The sequence below is a fragment of the Somniosus microcephalus genome, chromosome 6 (assembly GCF_052327205.1).
Source record: "Somniosus microcephalus isolate GS21.2 chromosome 6, FLI_Smic_1.0, whole genome shotgun sequence".
NCBI lineage: Eukaryota > Metazoa > Chordata > Chondrichthyes > Squaliformes > Somniosidae > Somniosus > Somniosus microcephalus.
In genome coordinates, this window is record NC_140992.1 from 16,809,748 (window position 1) to 16,829,218 (window position 19,471).

At 46.9% G+C, this 19,471-nt stretch overlaps 1 protein-coding gene across 19 annotated transcripts in view; it reads right to left on the reverse strand.

Annotated features, from left to right (window-relative positions):
• LOC147115496 (muscleblind-like protein 1) overlaps positions 1-19,471 on the reverse strand; it is a 743,720-nt gene that overhangs the window by 221,902 nt on the left and 502,347 nt on the right. For 15 of the 19 annotated variants that reach the window (XM_085989770.1, XM_085989779.1, XM_085989776.1 and 12 more), the window contains one exon: positions 1,677-2,861. In XM_085989770.1, coding sequence (XP_085845896.1) covers positions 1,677-1,850 — 174 coding nt within the window. In that variant the 5' untranslated portion in view covers positions 1,851-2,861. Of the gene's footprint in view, positions 1-1,676; positions 2,862-4,459; positions 4,545-19,471 lie in introns of all 19 variants that reach the window. The other 4 variants (XM_085989768.1, XM_085989773.1, XM_085989772.1 and 1 more) reach the window with 1 other exon arrangement.

Below are 19,471 nucleotides of genomic sequence, written 5' to 3' on the forward strand. Positions count from 1 at the left end.
GATTACTATAACTTACTTACCATGTGAGTATCTACCTCCCTTTCAAAACACTTCCATTGACTTTGCAACTATGAACTCCTGGGGTAGTGCATCCCTCGTTCTCACCACTCAATTGCATGCAGAAGCTCTTTGGGAGTCAACTTTAGCCACTTTAGCTCCAACCGTCTCATAGAATCATAGAATAGAATCATGGAATAGTGCAGCACAGAAGGAGGCCTTTCGGCCCATCGAGTCTGCGCCGGCTCTTTCGAAGAGCAATCCAGTTAGTCCCATTCACCGGCTCTTTCCCCATATCCTTGCAATTGTTTTGTCCTTCAAGTATTTCTCCAATTCCCTTTTGAAGGCTACTATTGAATCTGTATCCACCGCCCTATCGGGCAGTGCATTCCAAATCCTAACCACTCGTTGCGTAAACAAGATTTTCCCTCACGTCGCCTCTGGTTCTTTTGCCAATTACTTTCAATCTGTGCCCTCTCCTTATCGACCCTAGGGATCAGACTCTCGGTTGACTTACTTTAAAAATATTATCGCAACAAGTAATGTCGGGAAAAGCTGTGTGCCATATATCAACAGGACACCCTACGTGGACATGTTAATGAGGAATTAGAACTACCGAGGAATTGGTTTTTATTCGGGGAGAGGGAAGAGAGCGGTTTCACCTCTGTCACAATAACTTCACGCATAACAATAATGCTTTTGTATCTTGAATTTGTAAGCACATGAAAAATAGTTGACAGCAAAGAGGTTGCAGCCAGGTCATGTGACCGTAAGCCTTCAGTGTAGGCCTCAGAAACGGCCAAGCCTTGCCATTTCTTAGCACATACTGTGAATACAGTGCAGGTTTGGTTCAATCCCTTTTGACTCCTGTGCTGCCTGAACGGGACAAGAGTATATTTTATTTCTGTCCTTTCGGCCCGGGTAAAAGACTGGACCGTTAGCCAAGCTCTGGCTGAACAGCTGAAAGGGGGTCCTGCCATTTTGTTGTAGGACCCCCTCACAAAAGTATTTGGTTCGCTACTCTGGAAGGTCTAAAAATAGACAGCAAATTACACAGGCTATATTCATTGCCGTGCTTCAGCTCCAAGACACATTGACTGCTACCATTCTCCTCAGTAGACAGCTCTGGCTGGCATCGTCTGCACGCACAAACCCCTGGAAAGTGAGGCGCTGTTCCTCGGGAATTGGACGCAACGCGTAGATGTTGCAGTAAAATCACTGCCCACAGGCTAGAGACTTATTCACACAAACTAGCACCGTCCACAATTTTTTCTTTAAAACAGGGGCATGATACCCTTCGATTAATGCACACACTAAAGTAGACATCTTTGCATCCGGTTAACTTATAAGCTGCTGTTTCCCCCCACCCCCCCACCCACCTGCAATCATTGTATGACATCAGTGTGGAAACCTTACTCCGTAAAGCATAACATAAACAGTGGCTCATGTGCAACAGAATCAACATTTCGTTACAAAGCTGATTACTTTTTTTTTAACCGTTTAGCACACTCGGAGGGTGCTGCAGTTCGCCATCATCGCAAGCATGGGATATAAAGCATTGCACACATACAGTAGTTCAGTCCATCAACAGTAAAGTACACACACACGCGCGCACACACACAGTGCGCACACACGCGCGCACAAATCAATGAGGCATTCATGATCATTTCTGTACTTACTTTCAGTGAATCAAAGCAGGCGATTACACGTCCATTTTCAACTTGGCAACTTTTGGAAGGATGTGCAAATTTACATTCCGTGTCTGGTCGTGAGCAAGTCCCTCTTTGAAATTCTCTGCACACCTCCAGTGTCAGCCATTTTGTGTCCCGTATCTGTGCCACGCTAACAGCCATGTTTGTGAGTTAACAGGCAGGTGAGATATCCCGGAACAGTGCGGAGATAAAACAGGCAGACTGCGGTGCGGCGAAGAGCCGGTTAAAAAAAAACTCGACGTTTTCTGGGGGAAAGTAAAGAATTCTCTTTGTATTTTCTTGTTTCGAGCGCAAGGAAGGCCTTTTCGATAGAAAGATCACCACGAGGAAGTTTCCTTTGAGAGCAAACTCCTGGCATTAGATTGGCAAGGTTTTTTTATAATTCCCCAAAAAAAATAAAAGGCTTTCTTCTTTTTAGTATTGTGTAAAAGCAACAGTGCTATCACCGGCGAGGAGCGGTACGTCAGAACCAGGACAAGCTTTGTACTCTCAGTAACCCATTCCGCGTTGCCAATTTGAAGGCCGTTTCGAAGCCTGAAAATGGGACAATTCGCTGGCAGTGAATATCCCAGTTGCTTCCAGTATAGTTATTCGAAGGGCAATATCCAGCCAGCTGATTTGACAAACGCTTTCTGTGCTGTGCAATCAATATCGATCAAGTCTCCCCAGCTGATTGCAGCAATTTAAAGTGATCAGCTTTTCTTTTTTTGTTTGTTTAAAATTCCCTCGGTTGTTTCAGGCAGAAGGTAATCTTTTCAGCAGAGTTGGTTTATTTGTGTGTAAAGTTATAATTCTTTGCTCGTTACAGTAAAATAGCAAGAGAGCAACGGCAGGCTGATACACTGCGAAAAGTTTTTTTTTTCTTCCTGTCTCTCTCTTTCTCTTTCCCTCTCTCTCTCCCTCTCTCTCTCTCTCTCTCTCTCTCTCTTTCAGATCTAGGTGGGAATGAAGGGGAGGAGGGCGGGAGGGGGGAAAAGGAGGAGAAGGAGGAGGAGGAGGAGGGTGGGGCGGGCGATTGTACTAAAGCCGGAGGGATTGGATGTGCAGTTGTTGCAGTCTAGCTGGTAGCAAGCAAGGCAAAAAAAGCAGAGACTGCTCTAGAAGCTGTTCCAAGCAACAGAGACTCCAGGAAAGGCACTTCTCAGTACCAACCTGTAGGAGAAACAGATACATCAACATTTTACCAACCAGTATTTAACTCCTATCCCATAAAAAGAAACAAACAAAGAAATAAATAAAACCCCGAAATGAACAGGAAATTAAAAAAGAGAAAAAATATACACCTTCCTGCATCAAGCTGGAAGTGACATGCAAAGGCAACGGTCTACCTGCGTATGTAGTGAAATCGAAAAAAAAATACTTACAGTGCAGCATAATGCAGCCAGCCATTGTACATTATTAAAAAAAAGGCCGTTTGTCCCCTTGTGAAGCAATGCATGATAGGGAGACAACCAATCAGGGAGAGTGTTGCAGCAATATTCTGGGCAGGAAGCCAATAGTGGAGGCTTTCTCATGAAAGGCCGCGCCTGTCAGACATTCATTGCTATGCTACAAGCAAAGAAAACGCTCATCAGATGCGACTAATTCTGCTGCGTGAAGTCAAACCAGGTGCTTTTTTTTTGCGTCTTTTATATTTACCCAACATGCAGTTAGTGGATTAATCCAGGCTAGCTTTACACCAGCTTCCAGCAAGAGCCAAAGCACCTGCAGAATCTCACACACTCACACACGCACACACTCGTGCACTCACTCACACACGCACTCATGCACACACACACACACACTCGTGCACTCTCTCTCACACACTCATGCACACACACGCACACACGCACTCGTGCACACACACACACTCATGCACTCTCACACACTCGTGCACACACACACGCACACACTCATGCACTCACTCACACGCACACACTCATGCACTCACACACGCACTTGTGCACTCACTCACACACTCATGCACACACACGCACACACTCGTGCACACACTCACACACTCGTATGCACACACTCGTGCACACACTCACATGCACAAACTCGTGCACACACTCACACACACTCATGCACACACTCACACATGCACACACTCGTACACACACTCACACACACACTCGTGCACACACTCACACACACACACACTTGTGCACATGCACAACCTCGCACATTCACACACTCGCACGCACACACACGTGCACCCATACACTCGCACATGCTTGCACGCTCGCACAAACACACGCGTGCATGCACGCACTCGCACATGCTTGCACACTCTCACACACACATACACACACATTCTCCAACACTCACACACTCGCACATGCTCGCACACTCATACACTCCCACACACACAGGTGCACACACACACATTTGCACAGACATGCACACACTCGCTCGCACACGCACTCATGCGCGCACAAGCAAACACGCAAGAGTCAAGCCTAATCCTGCAGACTCTGGAGTTAACTTGGCAACGCCTGAGGCACAGGCTCAGTACAGTGTTTTGCTGTCAGGAACGAACAGGAGAGAGAGAGAAGAAGGGGGTTGCTGTGAATGGTACGTTCTCTTCTCCCTTCCCCCACCCGCAGCCCACCCGCCCCCCCCACGCCCGAAACCAAATGAGGTCCTAACTCCCATCACAGGCCTGCGGTGGTGTATCATGTTATAAAACTGTTCCATTCAGCCAGCGGCCACTTTCTCAATATATCACAGCCAAGTCAGATATTAACAAAAGCTGCCTTTATGGTGACCTGTTTTTTTCCACCATCGAGATCCGTGTTAAACGGGGAACAGAGGAGTCACAGTGCTGTCTGAATGCCCGGCAAAATCCGAGCCCTGCCAAGGTAAAATGCGATTCCATTACACCAACATTAAATATTAAGCAAGGCAATTTGATTTTTTAGCAAAGGCTGTGTGCTTTCGAGCTCCCGCTGGACCCACCCCATACTCCGCTCACCACCCCCCGCCCCCGCTCCGACTGTGTAGGCGGTGGCATCAGTTGAAGCTGGGATTAGATCCATCCACACAACATTAACTCTGCACCCATTGAGTAGCCATGAATCTATGCCGTGAACTTTTCCTCCTTTTCCCATTCCCCTTCATTTATCCCACGTCAACGGTTGCCCACCGAGGGAGTCAGGATTCCCTTCAGCCGCAACAAGGCGCAATTCTCCCCCACCCCCGATACCGTGCCATCTTCACCAGAGGAATTTTGCTCTTCCTTACCCCCCACCCCACTCCCCCCAATTCCATCCGCTCCTGTCCTCCAGGTGCAGGACAATGCCGGCGATGGGTCATATCAGCGCCCGGCAGCCACCTGTTGCCTAGCTACAAGAGGCTCATTCGTGCAAGTTTAGCCAGCGGAGGTCGATGGGGAATTTGACCCCGGGGGGGGGTGTCACGCCCGAGCCCAAACTTGTCCCCATCCGATGCCCACACGGGCACGCACTTACCAGCAAGGGTGGCTGGGTGGGGCGGGGGAGTTGCTAGACAGCAGTCAGGAGTGGGAACCCTGGCTGATTCGCCCCCCTTCCCTAGCGCAGAGCACTGAGGTCAACTGTAACCAACATGCCACAACGGAGAGGCGCTAACTCAGCACAAACAAATGTTTTGGACCCTCAGCCCTCCCTAGACTGTATAGCTCAGTATTGTAGCGGGGCAGTGCAGTTCACGGGCTAAACATTATAAACATGGGGCACTGAACGTACAGCCAGACTCCAATTACACCCCCAACATTTCCCTGCAGAGAATTGAATTAAATGGCTACATCTTGATTGATGAGCGACACGAACGCTTTCATGCGCCGAGGTATAGATTGCAATCATTACAAGTTGGCATTTATCTAGGGACCTGCAAAGTTACGTTGCAAGGGTATCACAGCAATTTGAATAGAGCAGAGTTCAAAATTATTCTGGATTTTTTAAATTGCGGCTGGTTTGCTACAATAAGCACCATCATATCTTTTAATTTCCCATCGTTGGCGAGATTGCTGAGCTTCAGCAATGATTACCTGCAATTTCCCAGCTACAATCGATAGCCAGTGCTGTTTACTGGGGCTAAGGGAGGTGGGGAGTCGAACATATAAACACACGACAAAGGGCAGCAAAAGAACAATTCGTGCATTCAGTGTCCCTCCAGATATAGTGCGGCCCCATCACTTCCTCTTCCCCCAGCCCCTGGCGCTGGTTAAACCCATTGCTGCAAAGGCACGAGGGAAATCAGCGGCACATGGGGTAAATCTATTCAGGCTCTTAGGCCTCTCTCCCAAGACTGGGCCTAAACTGCAAAAAAAGGCCCTCCTTTGCAGCCCCAGTTGTATCTGGGTCTGTAAATCTGCCGCGGCCGATAGAAAGCAGACTTATAGACTGGGAGCCCAATTAAAAAAAGACCAATATAAACAGACCATGACAGACAGACACAAACACACACACACATCAGACAGATACGCAAAGAACCATTTGAAAGGCAGTTCGACCGAATAATACAATTCGTGTCATTTGACAGACAATAAGGCCACTTTAAACTACAAATGAAACATGGCAAATGTTGAATTTCAGGGGTAATTTTTAAATCTCACCCGCCCGGCAGACAACCAACGGGATCGGGTGCAACGCTGGTCTTACAGCCCGCCTGATCTTACTCTCCATTTGACACTCCAGCGCAGTATTGAGGGAGCGCTGCACTGTCGGAGGTGCCGTCTTTCGGATGAGAGCTATGGCACTATTTTGCAGAAGAACAGGGAAATCCTGGGGCCAATATTTATCCCTCAATCAACATCATTAAAAAAAAACAGATTATCTGGTCATTATCACATTGCTGTTTGTGGGAGCTTGCTGTACGCAAATTGGCTGTCGCGTTTCCCACATTACAACAGTGACTACACAATCAAAATTAGGTCAAAAAGTACTTAATTGGCTGTAAATCGCTTTGGAAATGTCCTGTGGTCATAAAAGGCACCATATCAAAGCAAATCTTTCTTTTCTTTTGAAGGCAATGGAGAATAATACTGGGCGGGGGTGTAAAATAAGGTTCCACCCGATTGGACGGGATTCCCGCCCAGTGAGTTAATTTAAAATTGCCCTCGTTATGTTTTGGCCTACTCTGAAGATGGCTGGTGAGGGGGCATGGACGGGAGACTTGTCCTCTGCTGCTCTCTCTCCGGCCCCACCAGGCCCCTTGGTAGAGCAGAGACTGAGCTGGGGCTCACCAAGGCAAATAAATAAAGGCAGGCTGGAGTTTGAAATTAAATTTTCTGTCACTTCATTTCTTGCGCCTGCTTTCTCCAGTCAGATTTAACCCTGCATTTCATACAGCTTGAAAAGAGACTTATTTTTAAATATTATTCCCATTCGTGATGAGTAATGTGGTACTTAGCCCACCTGCCGCCCCCCAGCCCCCGCCCCCCCCACCCCCACCCACAGCTTTCCTCCCATCCTCTCCTGAAAAGATTTGAGTCGTGCTGGAATGCGGTTTCACAAGCGTTGGTGGCCCCACCCCTGCTACCCCACCCAGGTGGTCATTCCTCACGTGGCAAGTAAGCTTCAACAGGCTGTTCTGTCATGGGGGCAATATACAAGCATGGATTGAGAATTGGTTAACAGACAGAAAGCAAAGAGTAGGGATAAACGGGTCTTTTTCAGGATGGCAGGCTGTGACTAGTAGGCCCCAGCTATTCACAATCTATATCAATGATTTGGATGAGGGGACTAAATGTAACATTTCCAAATTTGCTGATGATACAAAGCTAGGTGGCAGTGTCAGTTGCAAAGAGGATGTGAAGAGGCTTCAAGGGGATCGCGACAGGCTCAGTGAGTGGGCGAGAACATGGCAGATGGAATATAATGTGGATAAATGTGAAGTTATCCACTTTGGTAGAAAAAACAGAAAGGCAGAGTATTTCCTAAATGGTAAAAGATTGGGGAATGCAGATGCTCAAAGGGACCTGGGTGTCCTTGTACATGAATCACTGAAAGTGAATGTGCAGGTGCAGCAAGCCATTAGGAAGGCAAATGGTATGCTGGCCTTCATTACAAGAGGATTTGAGTACAGGAGTAAAGAAGTCTTACTCCAATTATATAGGGCCTTGGTGAGAGCACACCTGGAGTACTGTGTACAATTTTGGTCTCCTTACCTAAGGAAGGATATACTTGCCATAGAGGGAGTGCAACGAAGGTTCACGAGATTGATTCCTGAGATGGCGGGACTGTCGTATGAGAAGAGATTGAGTAAACTAGGCCTGTATTCTCTTGAATTCAGAAGAATGAAAGGGGATCTCATTGAAGCATACAAAATTATTACAGGGCTTGATAGGGTGGATGCTGGGAGAATGTTTCCCTTGGCTGGGGAGTCTAGAACCAGGGGTCACAGCCTCAGGATAAAGGGTAGGCCATTCAGGACTGAGATGAGAAGAAATTTCTTCACACAGAGGGTGGTGAATCTTTGCAATTCTCTACCCCAGAGGGCTGTGGAGGCTCAGTCATTGGATATATTCAAAACAGAAGTCGATAGATTTCTGACTAGTAAGGGCATCAAGGGATATGGCAATAGGGCCGGTGAATGGAATTCAGGCAGAAGATCAGCCATGATCTCATTGAATGGTGGAGCAGGCTCGAAGGGCCGAATGGCCTACTCCTGCTCCTATTTCTTATGTTCTTATTGTCAAGATCGATACTGTCCGCACCCACAGACCAACGCTTGCTCACTTTCCATTTCCAGAGTTACATCAAGTCTACAGCACAGAAACAGGCCATTCGGCCCAACTGGTCCGTGCCGGTGTTTGTGCTCCACACGAGCCTCCTCCCACCCCTCTTCATCTAACCCCATCAGCATATCCTTCTATTCCTTTCTCCCTCAAGCTTCTCCTTAAATACATCTGTGCTATTCACCTCAACCACTCCCTGTGGTAGCGAGTTCCACATTCTCACCACTCTCTGGGTAAAGAAGTTTCTCCTGAATTCTCTATTGGATTTATTAGTGACAAACTTATATTTATGACCTCTAGTTGTGAACTCCCCCACAAGTGGAAACTTAACGCTGTGGTGTAACATATCATGACCGCCTTACGAGTCTGCAACAACAACAACAATTTATATGTTTATATAGCGCCTTTAACGTAATAAAACGTCCCAAGGTATTTCGCAGGAGTGTTATAAAAGAAAAAAAATCTGGGCCGGATTCCTTTGTCCGGTGCGTTAGCGGAGACGTCAGCCATTTGAAGCTAACGGAACGTTGGCCTTTATCTCCAGAGGGGCTGGAACACAAAGGGGAGGAAGTGATGCTTCAGTTGTACTGAGCCTCAGTCAGACTCCACCTGGAGTGACTGCGCTCAGTTCTGGGCACCGCGCCTCACGAAGGACATATTGGTCTTGGAGTGGGTGCAGCGCAGATTCACCAGACTGATACCAGGGCTTAGAGGGTTAAGTTATGAGGACAGGTTGCATAAACTTGGCTTGTATTCCTTTGAATACGGAAGATTAAGGGTAATTTGATTGAGGTGTTTAACATGTTAAAAGGATTCGGTAGGGTGGATATGAAGAAGATATTTCCTCTGATGGGGGAATCAAGAACAAGGGGGAACGATCTTAAATTTAGAGAAATTTGGAACTCTCTTCTCCAAATGTCTATGGATGCTTGGACAATTGGAGCTTTCAAGACTGAAACTGATAGAGACTTGTTAGGTAAGGGAGTCAAGGGATACGGAGCAACGACGGGTAAATGGGGTTGATGTACAGATCAGCCATGATCTAATTGAATGGCGGAGCAGGCTCGAAGGGGCTGAATGGCCTCCTCCTGTTCCCAAATGGGTTTCGTACCTCCACTGAAATGGCTGGCGAAGGAACTTCAGAGGAATGTGTTAAATGTTCATCCGCCACCAGTCCAGGCTGCAATTTCAAGGCCTGTAGCCCAGTTGAATCTGCATCACTCTAAATATCACAGCCCTCCGTACACATGCCTTGCCCACACAATCACTGCCCTGGAGTAAGGTAGCAACATATATGCGGTATTGCCATAGGATTGAACCAGCTGGACCAATTGCACATTAAGGCATTTTGTGGCTTCATTTAAAACACGTTGAATAAAACGAAGAAAGAAAATAAAAATAAATAGTCGCTGACGTAAGAAAACTACTAGGCACTTGGTCTGAGTATTAAACAAGGCTTTAATCAACTGTTTTTCAACATGGAGATCTAGCTGTGTCCTTCACTAGTTCCTGTTAACGAATGTCCTGAGCAAGCTGGGCCCATGCCCGAGTATTTATACTCTTCCTGGACAGCGCCACCAGCAGGCCGCCCAGTATTACTTCATAAGTCATTTCCACATAAATGACAAGATTCATGTCAGTCGCGATCTGTTTGTCACTGAGCCAACCAATTTCCTTATTGCTACCTCCTTTACGTCACACAGTCTGATCATGCCCCAGCACTGATTTTGTAAAATGTTCTTCATCTCTGATCAATGTCATTTCAGCTCTGGTTTTAAGAATAGGGCAACTGTTCTTTTACTGAGACCATAGCATCTTTAATAAAAAAAAAAGTAACGGATGGTTAAGAGTCATTTAATTTTAGGCTTCAGATGATATTCATAAACCACTCAAGTCTCATGGTTTATGGTGTCATCTTGACCCTTTGGTTGAATTCAAGCTTATTTTCTCACTCTCAACCATCCAGAATTATCTTATTTTCGGAGTCTGGATAAATAATTGGAAACTCAATGGGGGAAAAATTGGGTATCGCCCATTTTGGGGCGCGAATATCGGCCGGGCGCAAAGTTTAGTGCCCGGCGCTAATTATCGCCTCCGACTGCAAAATTCGCCTCTATCGCCCCTGGAGGTGGTTTGAGCGCTAAATCAGGCGCTACACACCTCTCTTAAGGCGCTAACGTCAGGGAGCGAGGTGCTACCTCAGAGCGCTACCGAAGCTCAGGCGATGCCAATTACCATGGAAGCCAGACAGACTGGCACCATCCAGTTCTTAAAGGGGAGGGGCCATCTTGCTGGCCAGCCACACCCTGCTCATTGCAGCCTTGAATCTCAGCCTGGAGAGACCTCAAAAGCGATTGTGTTGGAAGCACTAATGGATAGGCCCGGGGAAAGAGCTCGGCGCTTAGGAACCTAAAAGTGGTGCTGAGTGCCAAAACTCCTTTGGATAGCCTTTAAATAGCGCTCCCTCAGCCCCTTCCCGACTTGAAAATGTTCCCCTCTACCTGTCGTTCCTAGCGGCAGTCACTAAGGCAGGGGCCGCGACTCAATATCAGGTCTGGGGCGCTACCGGGGCGATGCATGCTTGACTGACGTCACAATCTATGGGCGCAGGAGATCATGGCGGTAGTGTTTAGTGCTGCAAACTGCTGTAAAAGTCTGTTCAATTTCGTGAGTGGCGCTAAAATCGCCGCGCTCGGGCGCTAAGTTCCTAGCGCCCCGTTAGCACCCCCCCAGAGGCGCTAACGGGAGGCGCTAACCAACCGAATTTTTCCCTCTATATGTCCTAACCAATATTTGTCCCTCAATCAATATCTAAAACAGATTAACTGGTCATTATCCCATTGCGGTCGGTGGGAGCTTGCTGTGCGCAAATTGACTGCTGCGTTTTCTACATTACAACAGTGACTACACTCCAAAAAGTATTTCATTGGCTGAAAAGTGCTTTCGGACATCCAGTGGTCAGGAAAGGTGCTATGTAAATGCAAGTCTTTCTTTTCTTTCTCTAGGAAGGCAATTGCCTTGATCCAGGTGCCAAACTCATGACCTCTTCCACCTAGAAGGACAAGGGTAGCAGGCACATGGGAACACCACCACCTGTAAGTTCCCCTCCAAGTCACACACCATCCTGACTTGGAAGTATATCGCCGATCCTTCATCATCGCTGGGTCAAAATCCTGGAACTCCCTCCCTAACAGCACTGTGGGAGTACCTTCACCACACGGACTGCAGTGGTTCAAGAAGGCAGCTCACCACCACCTTCTCAAGGGCAATTAGGGTTGGGAAAGAAATGCTAGCCTTGCCAGCGACGCCTACATCCCATGAATGAATATTAAGAAAGACAATGGCTCTGAATTTGCGGTCAGCGGCAAAGCAAAGTCATTCGCCACTGGCCCCGAAGAAAGCTGCCCACCGAGATCTCGCGATCTCTGTGGCGAGAAGTTTGCCTTTTTCAACGTTCAAGTGATTTCAATGCAGCATAGAGTGGGAATTCGCTAGTGCGGTCTGCTGTGATGTCAACAAGCTGTCTAAGCAACCAATCACATTGCAGAATTCTCACAGACATCAGAACCAGGAAATGAGAAGCTGCTTTTATCCTGACTTTTTTTAAATGTTACAGAGAGCAAAACAAAGACTGGGACTCTCACATGGGGATAAGGTAGAACCTGAAATATGAACAAACATTAAAAAATATATATTTTTTTAAAGTTTCTTAATAATTTTACTTTTTATTATAATGAAGAAATTTGGCACTCCAGAAAATGAAAATTCGTTTTTCAGGGCCATAACGTTTCTTTAGCAGTAAATACACTGTTAAAACCCCAGTTATACCTAATGCAACAAGGCTTAACATTTAATGGGATATTTAACAGCGATATTACTGCGGAAAAGCCCAAGTTCTCATCAGTTTCACTGATTTCACTGATTGCCGGCTATGGGGGCGGGGGCGGGCGCAGCGCAGTGTCGGAGCGGTGAATGACTGACCGCAGCTTTGGGATTTAGATGCGCGTGCGCTAACATCCTGAAGTGGCGGTCAGTTTCGAAGGGGTAATAACGCCAGACGCTGTTAGTTCGCCGTTATTACCCACCGCAAATTCCGGCCCATTATGAGGGGCATGGTTATAGCCAAGCCAAGGTTTTCCTGTACAGCTTAATGTAAAAAACGATTGATGACTAGGTTGGTTCGTGCCTTCTGCCTCGTGTTAAAACTTAGCAATGAAGACCAGATCGGTCTCGTCTGTGCTGAGTTAGTCGTCCTCAGCCTGAGTTGCTGCAATGAGCTTTCCTGCCCGCGTGGTAGGAAGGGACAGAAATATCCTCAGTGTTCCTACTCCTGTTCACTATAGGATTATTTCGCATAGAATCTTACACCACAAAAGGAGGCCATCCAGCCCATCGTGTATGTGGCAGCTGTTGGCTTGGGCACTGCTAGAAACTGGGCATTCGGCACACGAGCAATTTGAGACACGAAATGTGGAGAGTGTAGCATTGCTTGGGAGGGAAAGGGTGACCTGGGTCCTAAGGTTCCCAAAGCTCTCCCATCACTAGGGTTCTCCTAGCTGTCTCTGCTGTAGATTCATTGACAGAGATTGATTGCTATGATTAGACAACTCCATTATTGTTGTATCATGAAGATGGTGGAAGGCAAACCAGATGGGGACTTTTCTTGTCTACGAAAGAAAGACTTGCATTTATATGGCACCTTTCACAACCTCAGGACGTCCCAAAGTGCTTTACAGCCAATGAAGTGTTTTTTTGTGAAGTGTAGTCACTGTTGTAATGTCGGAAATGCAGCAGCCAGTTTGCGCACAGCAAGCGCCGTTAAACAGTAATGTGATAATGGCAAGATAATCTGTTTTTTCAGTGATGCAGCAACTCTTATAGCAATTCCTATGTTCTGAAGTGTGAGGACAACCAGCTCGGTGCAGTGCCCGGGTGGCCACATTGTCAGCTGACATTCACTCTTCAGATTCGCACCTGAAGAATGAATCCTTGGACTAGATACCCAAAGATGACCAACATCTATGGAACCTTGTTCCAGCATAGGTTAGCTTTCAGAGAGGAGGGGAGAAAGCTGGAGAGGAATAAAAATATTGTGTTGTTGTCCCCCTGTCCTTACTCCACTGATCAGACTATATGGTGCCACACCTAATGGGTATGAAGGTGGCACCCTTGGCTCAGTGGGTGGCACTCTCGCCTCTGAGTCAGAAAGTCGTGGGTTCAAGTTCCACTCCAGAGACTTGGGCACATAATCCAGCCTGACACTCCAGGGCAGTGCTGAGGGAGTGCTGCACTGTCGGGGGTGCCGTCTTTGAGATGAGATGCTAAACCGAGGTCCCGTCTGCCTTCTCAGGTGAACGTAAAAGATCCCATGGCACTATTTCGAGGAAGAGCAGGGGACTTTTCTCAGTGTCCTGGCCAATATTTATCCCTCAACCAACATCAATAAACAACAGATTGTCTTGTCATTTATCACAGTGCTATTTGTGGGACCTTGCTGTGCTCAAATTACTGCTGCCTTTACGAAATTACAACAGTGACTACACTTCAAAAATACTTCATTGGCTGCGAAAGGCGCTATATAAATGCAAGTTATTTCTTTCTAATAGTTTGTGTCCTTTACTTCTATCATCACTGAAACACACAACTAGCTCATATGATTTCCCAGTGAATAACAGCACAATTCAACACATCGCTATATTGTTCTTCATACAGCACCAATGCTATTTACTGGAACAACCATGGCCACCACATAAACTGTTACATCTGCTGTCCTTGAAGAATTGGCCATTCTCAACTCGTGACCACAGGCAGAAAACGATTGTTGAATTCTGCAAACTTGTTCAGCAATCAATCTGTTGGAAAACAAAATTCTATGCTCGTCCCAGAAAAATGGCCTCTATTCAAGTAGAGGCTGAGAGGCTCGTGGATAGCACATTTAGCGAGTTGTTCACGCCTCAGGGTAGGGCAGCACAGGGGGTGACCATCAGGCGGAGCAACAAAGGCAGGCAGGTAATGCAGGGAACCCCTGCGGACATCCCCCTTTCAAACAAGTATACCGCTTTGGATACTGTTGAGGGGGATGACTCACCAGGGGAAGGCAGCAGCAGCCAACTTCCTGGCACTGGGGGTGCTCCTGCTGCCCAGGAAGGGGGGAAAAAGAGTGGGAGAGCAATAGTGGTAGGGGATTCTATAGTAAGGGGAACAGATAGGCGTTTCTGTGGCCGTAGACGTGAATCCAGGATGGTTTGTTGCCTCCCTGGTGCCAGGGTCAAGGATGTCACTGAGCGGCTGCAGGGCATTCTGGAGGGGGAGGGTGAACAGCCAGTGGTCGTGGTCCACATTGGTACCAACGACATAGGTAAAAAGAGGGATGAGGTCCTGCATCAAGAATTTAGGGAGCTAGGTAACAGATTAAAGAGCAGGACCTCAAAGGTTGTAATCTCTGGATTACTCCCAGTGCCACGTTCTAGTAAGTATAGGAATGGGAGGATAGAGCAGATGAATGCGTGGCTAAAGAGTTGGTGTAGGGGGGAGGGTTTTACTTTCCTGGATCACTGGGCCTGCTTCTGGGAAAGGTGGGACTTGTACAAGTCGGACGGGTTGCACCTGAACCAGAGCGGGACAAATATCCTTGCGGGGAGGTTTGCTAGCACTGTTGGGGGGGGTTTAAACTAACTTGGCAGGGGGATGGGATACAGAGGGGAGCTGAAATAGGGGGGGATGTGCTGCCAATTATAGAGAAAAAAACAAGTCAGCTTGGTAGACAGGGCAAATATATAAGGGCAAGGCTGGATGGCATCTATTTTAATGCAAGGAGTCTTGCAAATAAGGTGGATGAACTGAAGGTTGATAAACACATGGGAGTATGATATTGTTGCTATCACGGAGACATGGTTGAGGGAAGGGCAAGATTGGCAGCTCGATATTCCGGGGTACAGAATCTTCAGGCGAGACAGAGGGGGAGGTATAAGAGGAGGGGGTGTCGCAATATTAATTAAGGAGTCAATTACTGCAGTAAGGAGGGATGATATATTAGCAGGGTCCTCTAATGAGGCCATATGGGTGGAGCTTAAAAACAAAAAGGGGGCAAGCACTTTGCTGGGAGTGTACTATAGGCCTCCAAACAGTCAGGGGGAGATAGAGGAACAGATATGTAGGCAAATCTCAGAGAAATGTGCAAATAATAGGGTAATAATAATGGGGGATTTCAACTTCCCCAATATTAACTGGGATAGTCAGAGTGTGAAAGGCTCAGAGGGTGTAGAATTCTTAAAGTGCATCCAGGAGAGCTTTTTGAGCCAGCATGTAGAAAGTCCTACAAGAGAGGGGGCGGTACTGGACCTAATTCTAGGGAATGTGGCTGGCCAAGTGGAAAAAGTGCTAGTAGGTGAGCACTTTGGTGATAGTGACCATAATATGGTAAGATTTAAGGTGGTCATGGAAAAGGACAGGGATGGGCCGGAAATAAAGGTTCTAAATTGGGGGAAGGCCGATTTTAATAGGATAAGGCAGGATCTGGCCAAAATGGACTGGGATCAGCTACTTGTAGGAAAATCCGCATCGGAGCAATGGGAGGCTTTCAGAAGGGAGATTGAGATCATACAATGGCAACATGTTCCCGTAAAGGTCAAGGGTGGTTCCAAAAACCACAGGGAACCTTGGATGTCAGGGGATATACGAGAATGGATTAGGAAAAAAAGGAGGGCTTTTGGTAGATACAAAAGGCTAAAGACGGAGGAAGCCCTAGAGGAGTACAAAAAGTGCAGGGGGATACTTAAAAAAGAAATTAGGAGATCAAGGAGGGGCCATGAAATAACACTGGCGAGCAAAATAAAGGAAAATCCGAAGATGTTTTATAAGTATATTAAGGGTAAGAGGATAACTAGGGAAAAAATAGGGCCCATTAGGGACAAAAGTGGCAATCTGTGTGTGGAGCCGGAAGATGTAGGAGGGGTTCTAAATGAATTTTTTGCATCTGTTTTCACTATGGAGAAGGACGATGTAGACATAGAAATAGGGCGGGGGGACTGTGATATGCTCGAACATATTAACATCGAGAGGGAGGAGGTATTGGCGGTTTTAGCTGGCCTAAAAATGGATAAATCCCCAGGTCCGGATGAAATGTATCCCAGGCTGCTGTGTGAGGCAAAGGAGGAGATTGCGGGGGCTCTAACACATATATTCAGGACCTCTCTGGCCACAGGGGATGTGCCAGAGGACTGGAGAACCGCTAATGTAGTACCATTATTCAAGAAGGGTAGTAGGGAAAAACCGGGGAACTACAGGCCAGTGAGCCTAACATCAGTGGTAGGAAAATTATTGGAAAAAATCCTGAGGGACAAAATTTGTCTCCACTTGGAGAGGCAAGGATTAATCAGGGATAGTCAACATGGCTTTGTCAAGGGAAGATCATGTCTGACTAATTTGATTGAATTTTTTGAGGGGGTGACTAGGTGTGTGGATGAGGGTAACGCAGTGGATGTGGTATACATGGATTTCAGTAAGGCCTTCGATAAAGTCCCGCACAGGAGACTGGTCAAGAAGGTAAGAGCCCATGGAATCCAGGGTGCCTTGGCACATTGGATACAAAACTGGCTTAGTGGCAGAAGGCAGAGGGTGATGGTCGAAGGTTGTTTTTGTGACTGGAAGCCTGTGGCCAGTGGGGTACCACAGGGATCGGTGCTGGGTCCCTTGCTGTTTGTGGTCTACATTAATGACTTGGATATGAATGTAAAGGGTATGATAAGTAAGTTCGCGGATGATACAAAAATTGGTAGGGTGGTAAATAGCGAGGAGGGTAGCCTCAGTCTGCAGGACGATATAGATGGGTTGGTCAGATGGGCGGAACAGTGGCAAATGGAATTTAACCCGGAAAAGTGCGAGGTGATGCACTTTGGGGGGACTAACAAGGCAAAGGAATACACAATGAATGGAAAGACCCTAGGCAAGACGGAGGGTCAGAGGGATCTGGGTGTGCAAGTACACAGATCCCTGAAGGCGGCGGAACAGGTGGATAAGGTGGTAAAAAAGGCATATGGGATACTTGCCTTCATTAGCCGAGGCATTGAATATAAGAGCAAGGAGGTTATGATGGAGCTGTATAAAACACTGGTTAGGCCACAGCTGGAATACTGTGTGCAGTTCTGGTCGCCACACTACAGGAAGGATGTGATCGCGTTAGAGAGGGTGCAGAGGAGGTTCACCAGGATGTTACCAGGGCTGGAGCGCTTCAGCTATGAAGAGAGACTGGGCAGATTGGGTTTGTTTTCCTTGGAGCAGAGGAGGCTGAGGGGGGACATGATTGAGGTGTACAAAATTATGAGGGGCATAGATAGGATGGATGCTGAGGAGCTTTTTCCCTTAGTAGAGGGGTCAATAACTAGGGGGCATAGATTCAAGGTAAAGGGCGGGAGGTTTAGAGGGGATTTGAGAAAGAACTTTTTCACCCAGAGGGTGGTTGGAGTCTGGAACTCACTGCCTGAAAGGGTTGTGGAGGCAGAAACCCTCACAACATTTAAGAAGCATTTGGATGTGCACTTGAAATGCCATAGCATACAAGGCTACGGGCCAAAGGCTGGAATATGGGATTAGATTAGGCAGGGCTTGATGGCCGGCGCGGACACGATGGGCCGAAGGGCCTCTATCCGTGCTGTATTACTCTATGACTCTATGACTCTAGTACTCAAAACCTATAACCTTGAATAGACTGGACTATCAAGCAGCGTTAGTCAAAGAAAGAATCATCTGCAGTTGGTGAGATGAATAGCTCGTAAGAATCATGCTTCATTCAACACCTCAATTTTAAAATTCTCATCCTTCTGTTTAAATCTCTCCGTGGCCTCGCCCCTCCCTATCTCTGTAACCTGCTCCAGCCCAAAAACCCTCGGAGATCTCTGCGCTCCTCCGATGCTGGCCTCATGCATTCTCCACTTCCTTCCACCATTGGCGGCCGTGCCTTCAGCTGTCTAGGCCCTAAGCTCTGGAATTGCCACCCTAAACCTCTCCGCCTCGTTACCTCTCTATCTTCCTTAAGACCTGTCTCTTTGAACAAGCTTTTAGTCACCTGACCTAATATCTCCTTCTTTGGCTTGGTGTCCATTGTGGCCTGATAACGCTTCTGTGAAGCGCCTTGGGGCATTTTCCTGCATTAAAGGCACTATATAAATGCAAGTTATTGTTGTTGTTCATTCTACATCCTGTGCAAGTGATGCAAAACCCTACAGTACCCTGTACTCTACACTAGTGAAAATCCACACACACTCACTCGCTAGTGTACCCTATAATGTACTGTATATTATATTGAACCAACATAAGTTCATCTTCTAATATATCTAAACTGAACCAACGTGAGCATTCCCTGTAGTGTATCTGGCAGTATATTGTGCAGCAAAGCAACACAATACAACTACCACATATAGTGTATCCTATCTTAGGAACATAGGAACAGGAGAAGGCTATTTAGCCCCTCGAGACTGCTCCTCCATTCAATAAGATCATGGCTGATCTGCGACCTAACTCCTTATCCCTGCCTTTGGCTCGTATCTCTTAAGCCTTTCATTAACAAAAATTTATCAATTTAACAAAGATTTATCAATCTTGACAGTGAACCTCCACAAGCCATCTGTGCAACATCCCCTGCATGCTGCAGTGCCTTAACCAAATAAGAAATCCTTCTAACATTCCCTGTAGTATAGATACATTGCATACAAGCTGGGGCCGTTCCTTCATCGTCGCTGGGTCAAAATCCTGGAACTCCCTCCCTAACAGCACTGTGGGAGTACCTTCAGTGGTTCAAGAAGGTGGCTCATCGCCATCTTCTCAAGGGCAATTAGGATGGGCAATAAATGCTGGCCTTGCCAGCAACGCCCACAACCCGTGAAAGAATTTAAGAAAAGCTCATCCTGTTGTGAACTCTATACTGTACAGTGCATTCAATCATCAGAAGACCTGCTAGCTGTGTACTTTGTACTTTATAGTACAGTTAACCTTACGAGTCTTTAAGAAATAAGCTGACAGCTTCATGCAAAATTCCATTCCAAAAGAAGGTGATTCTTTCATGCAC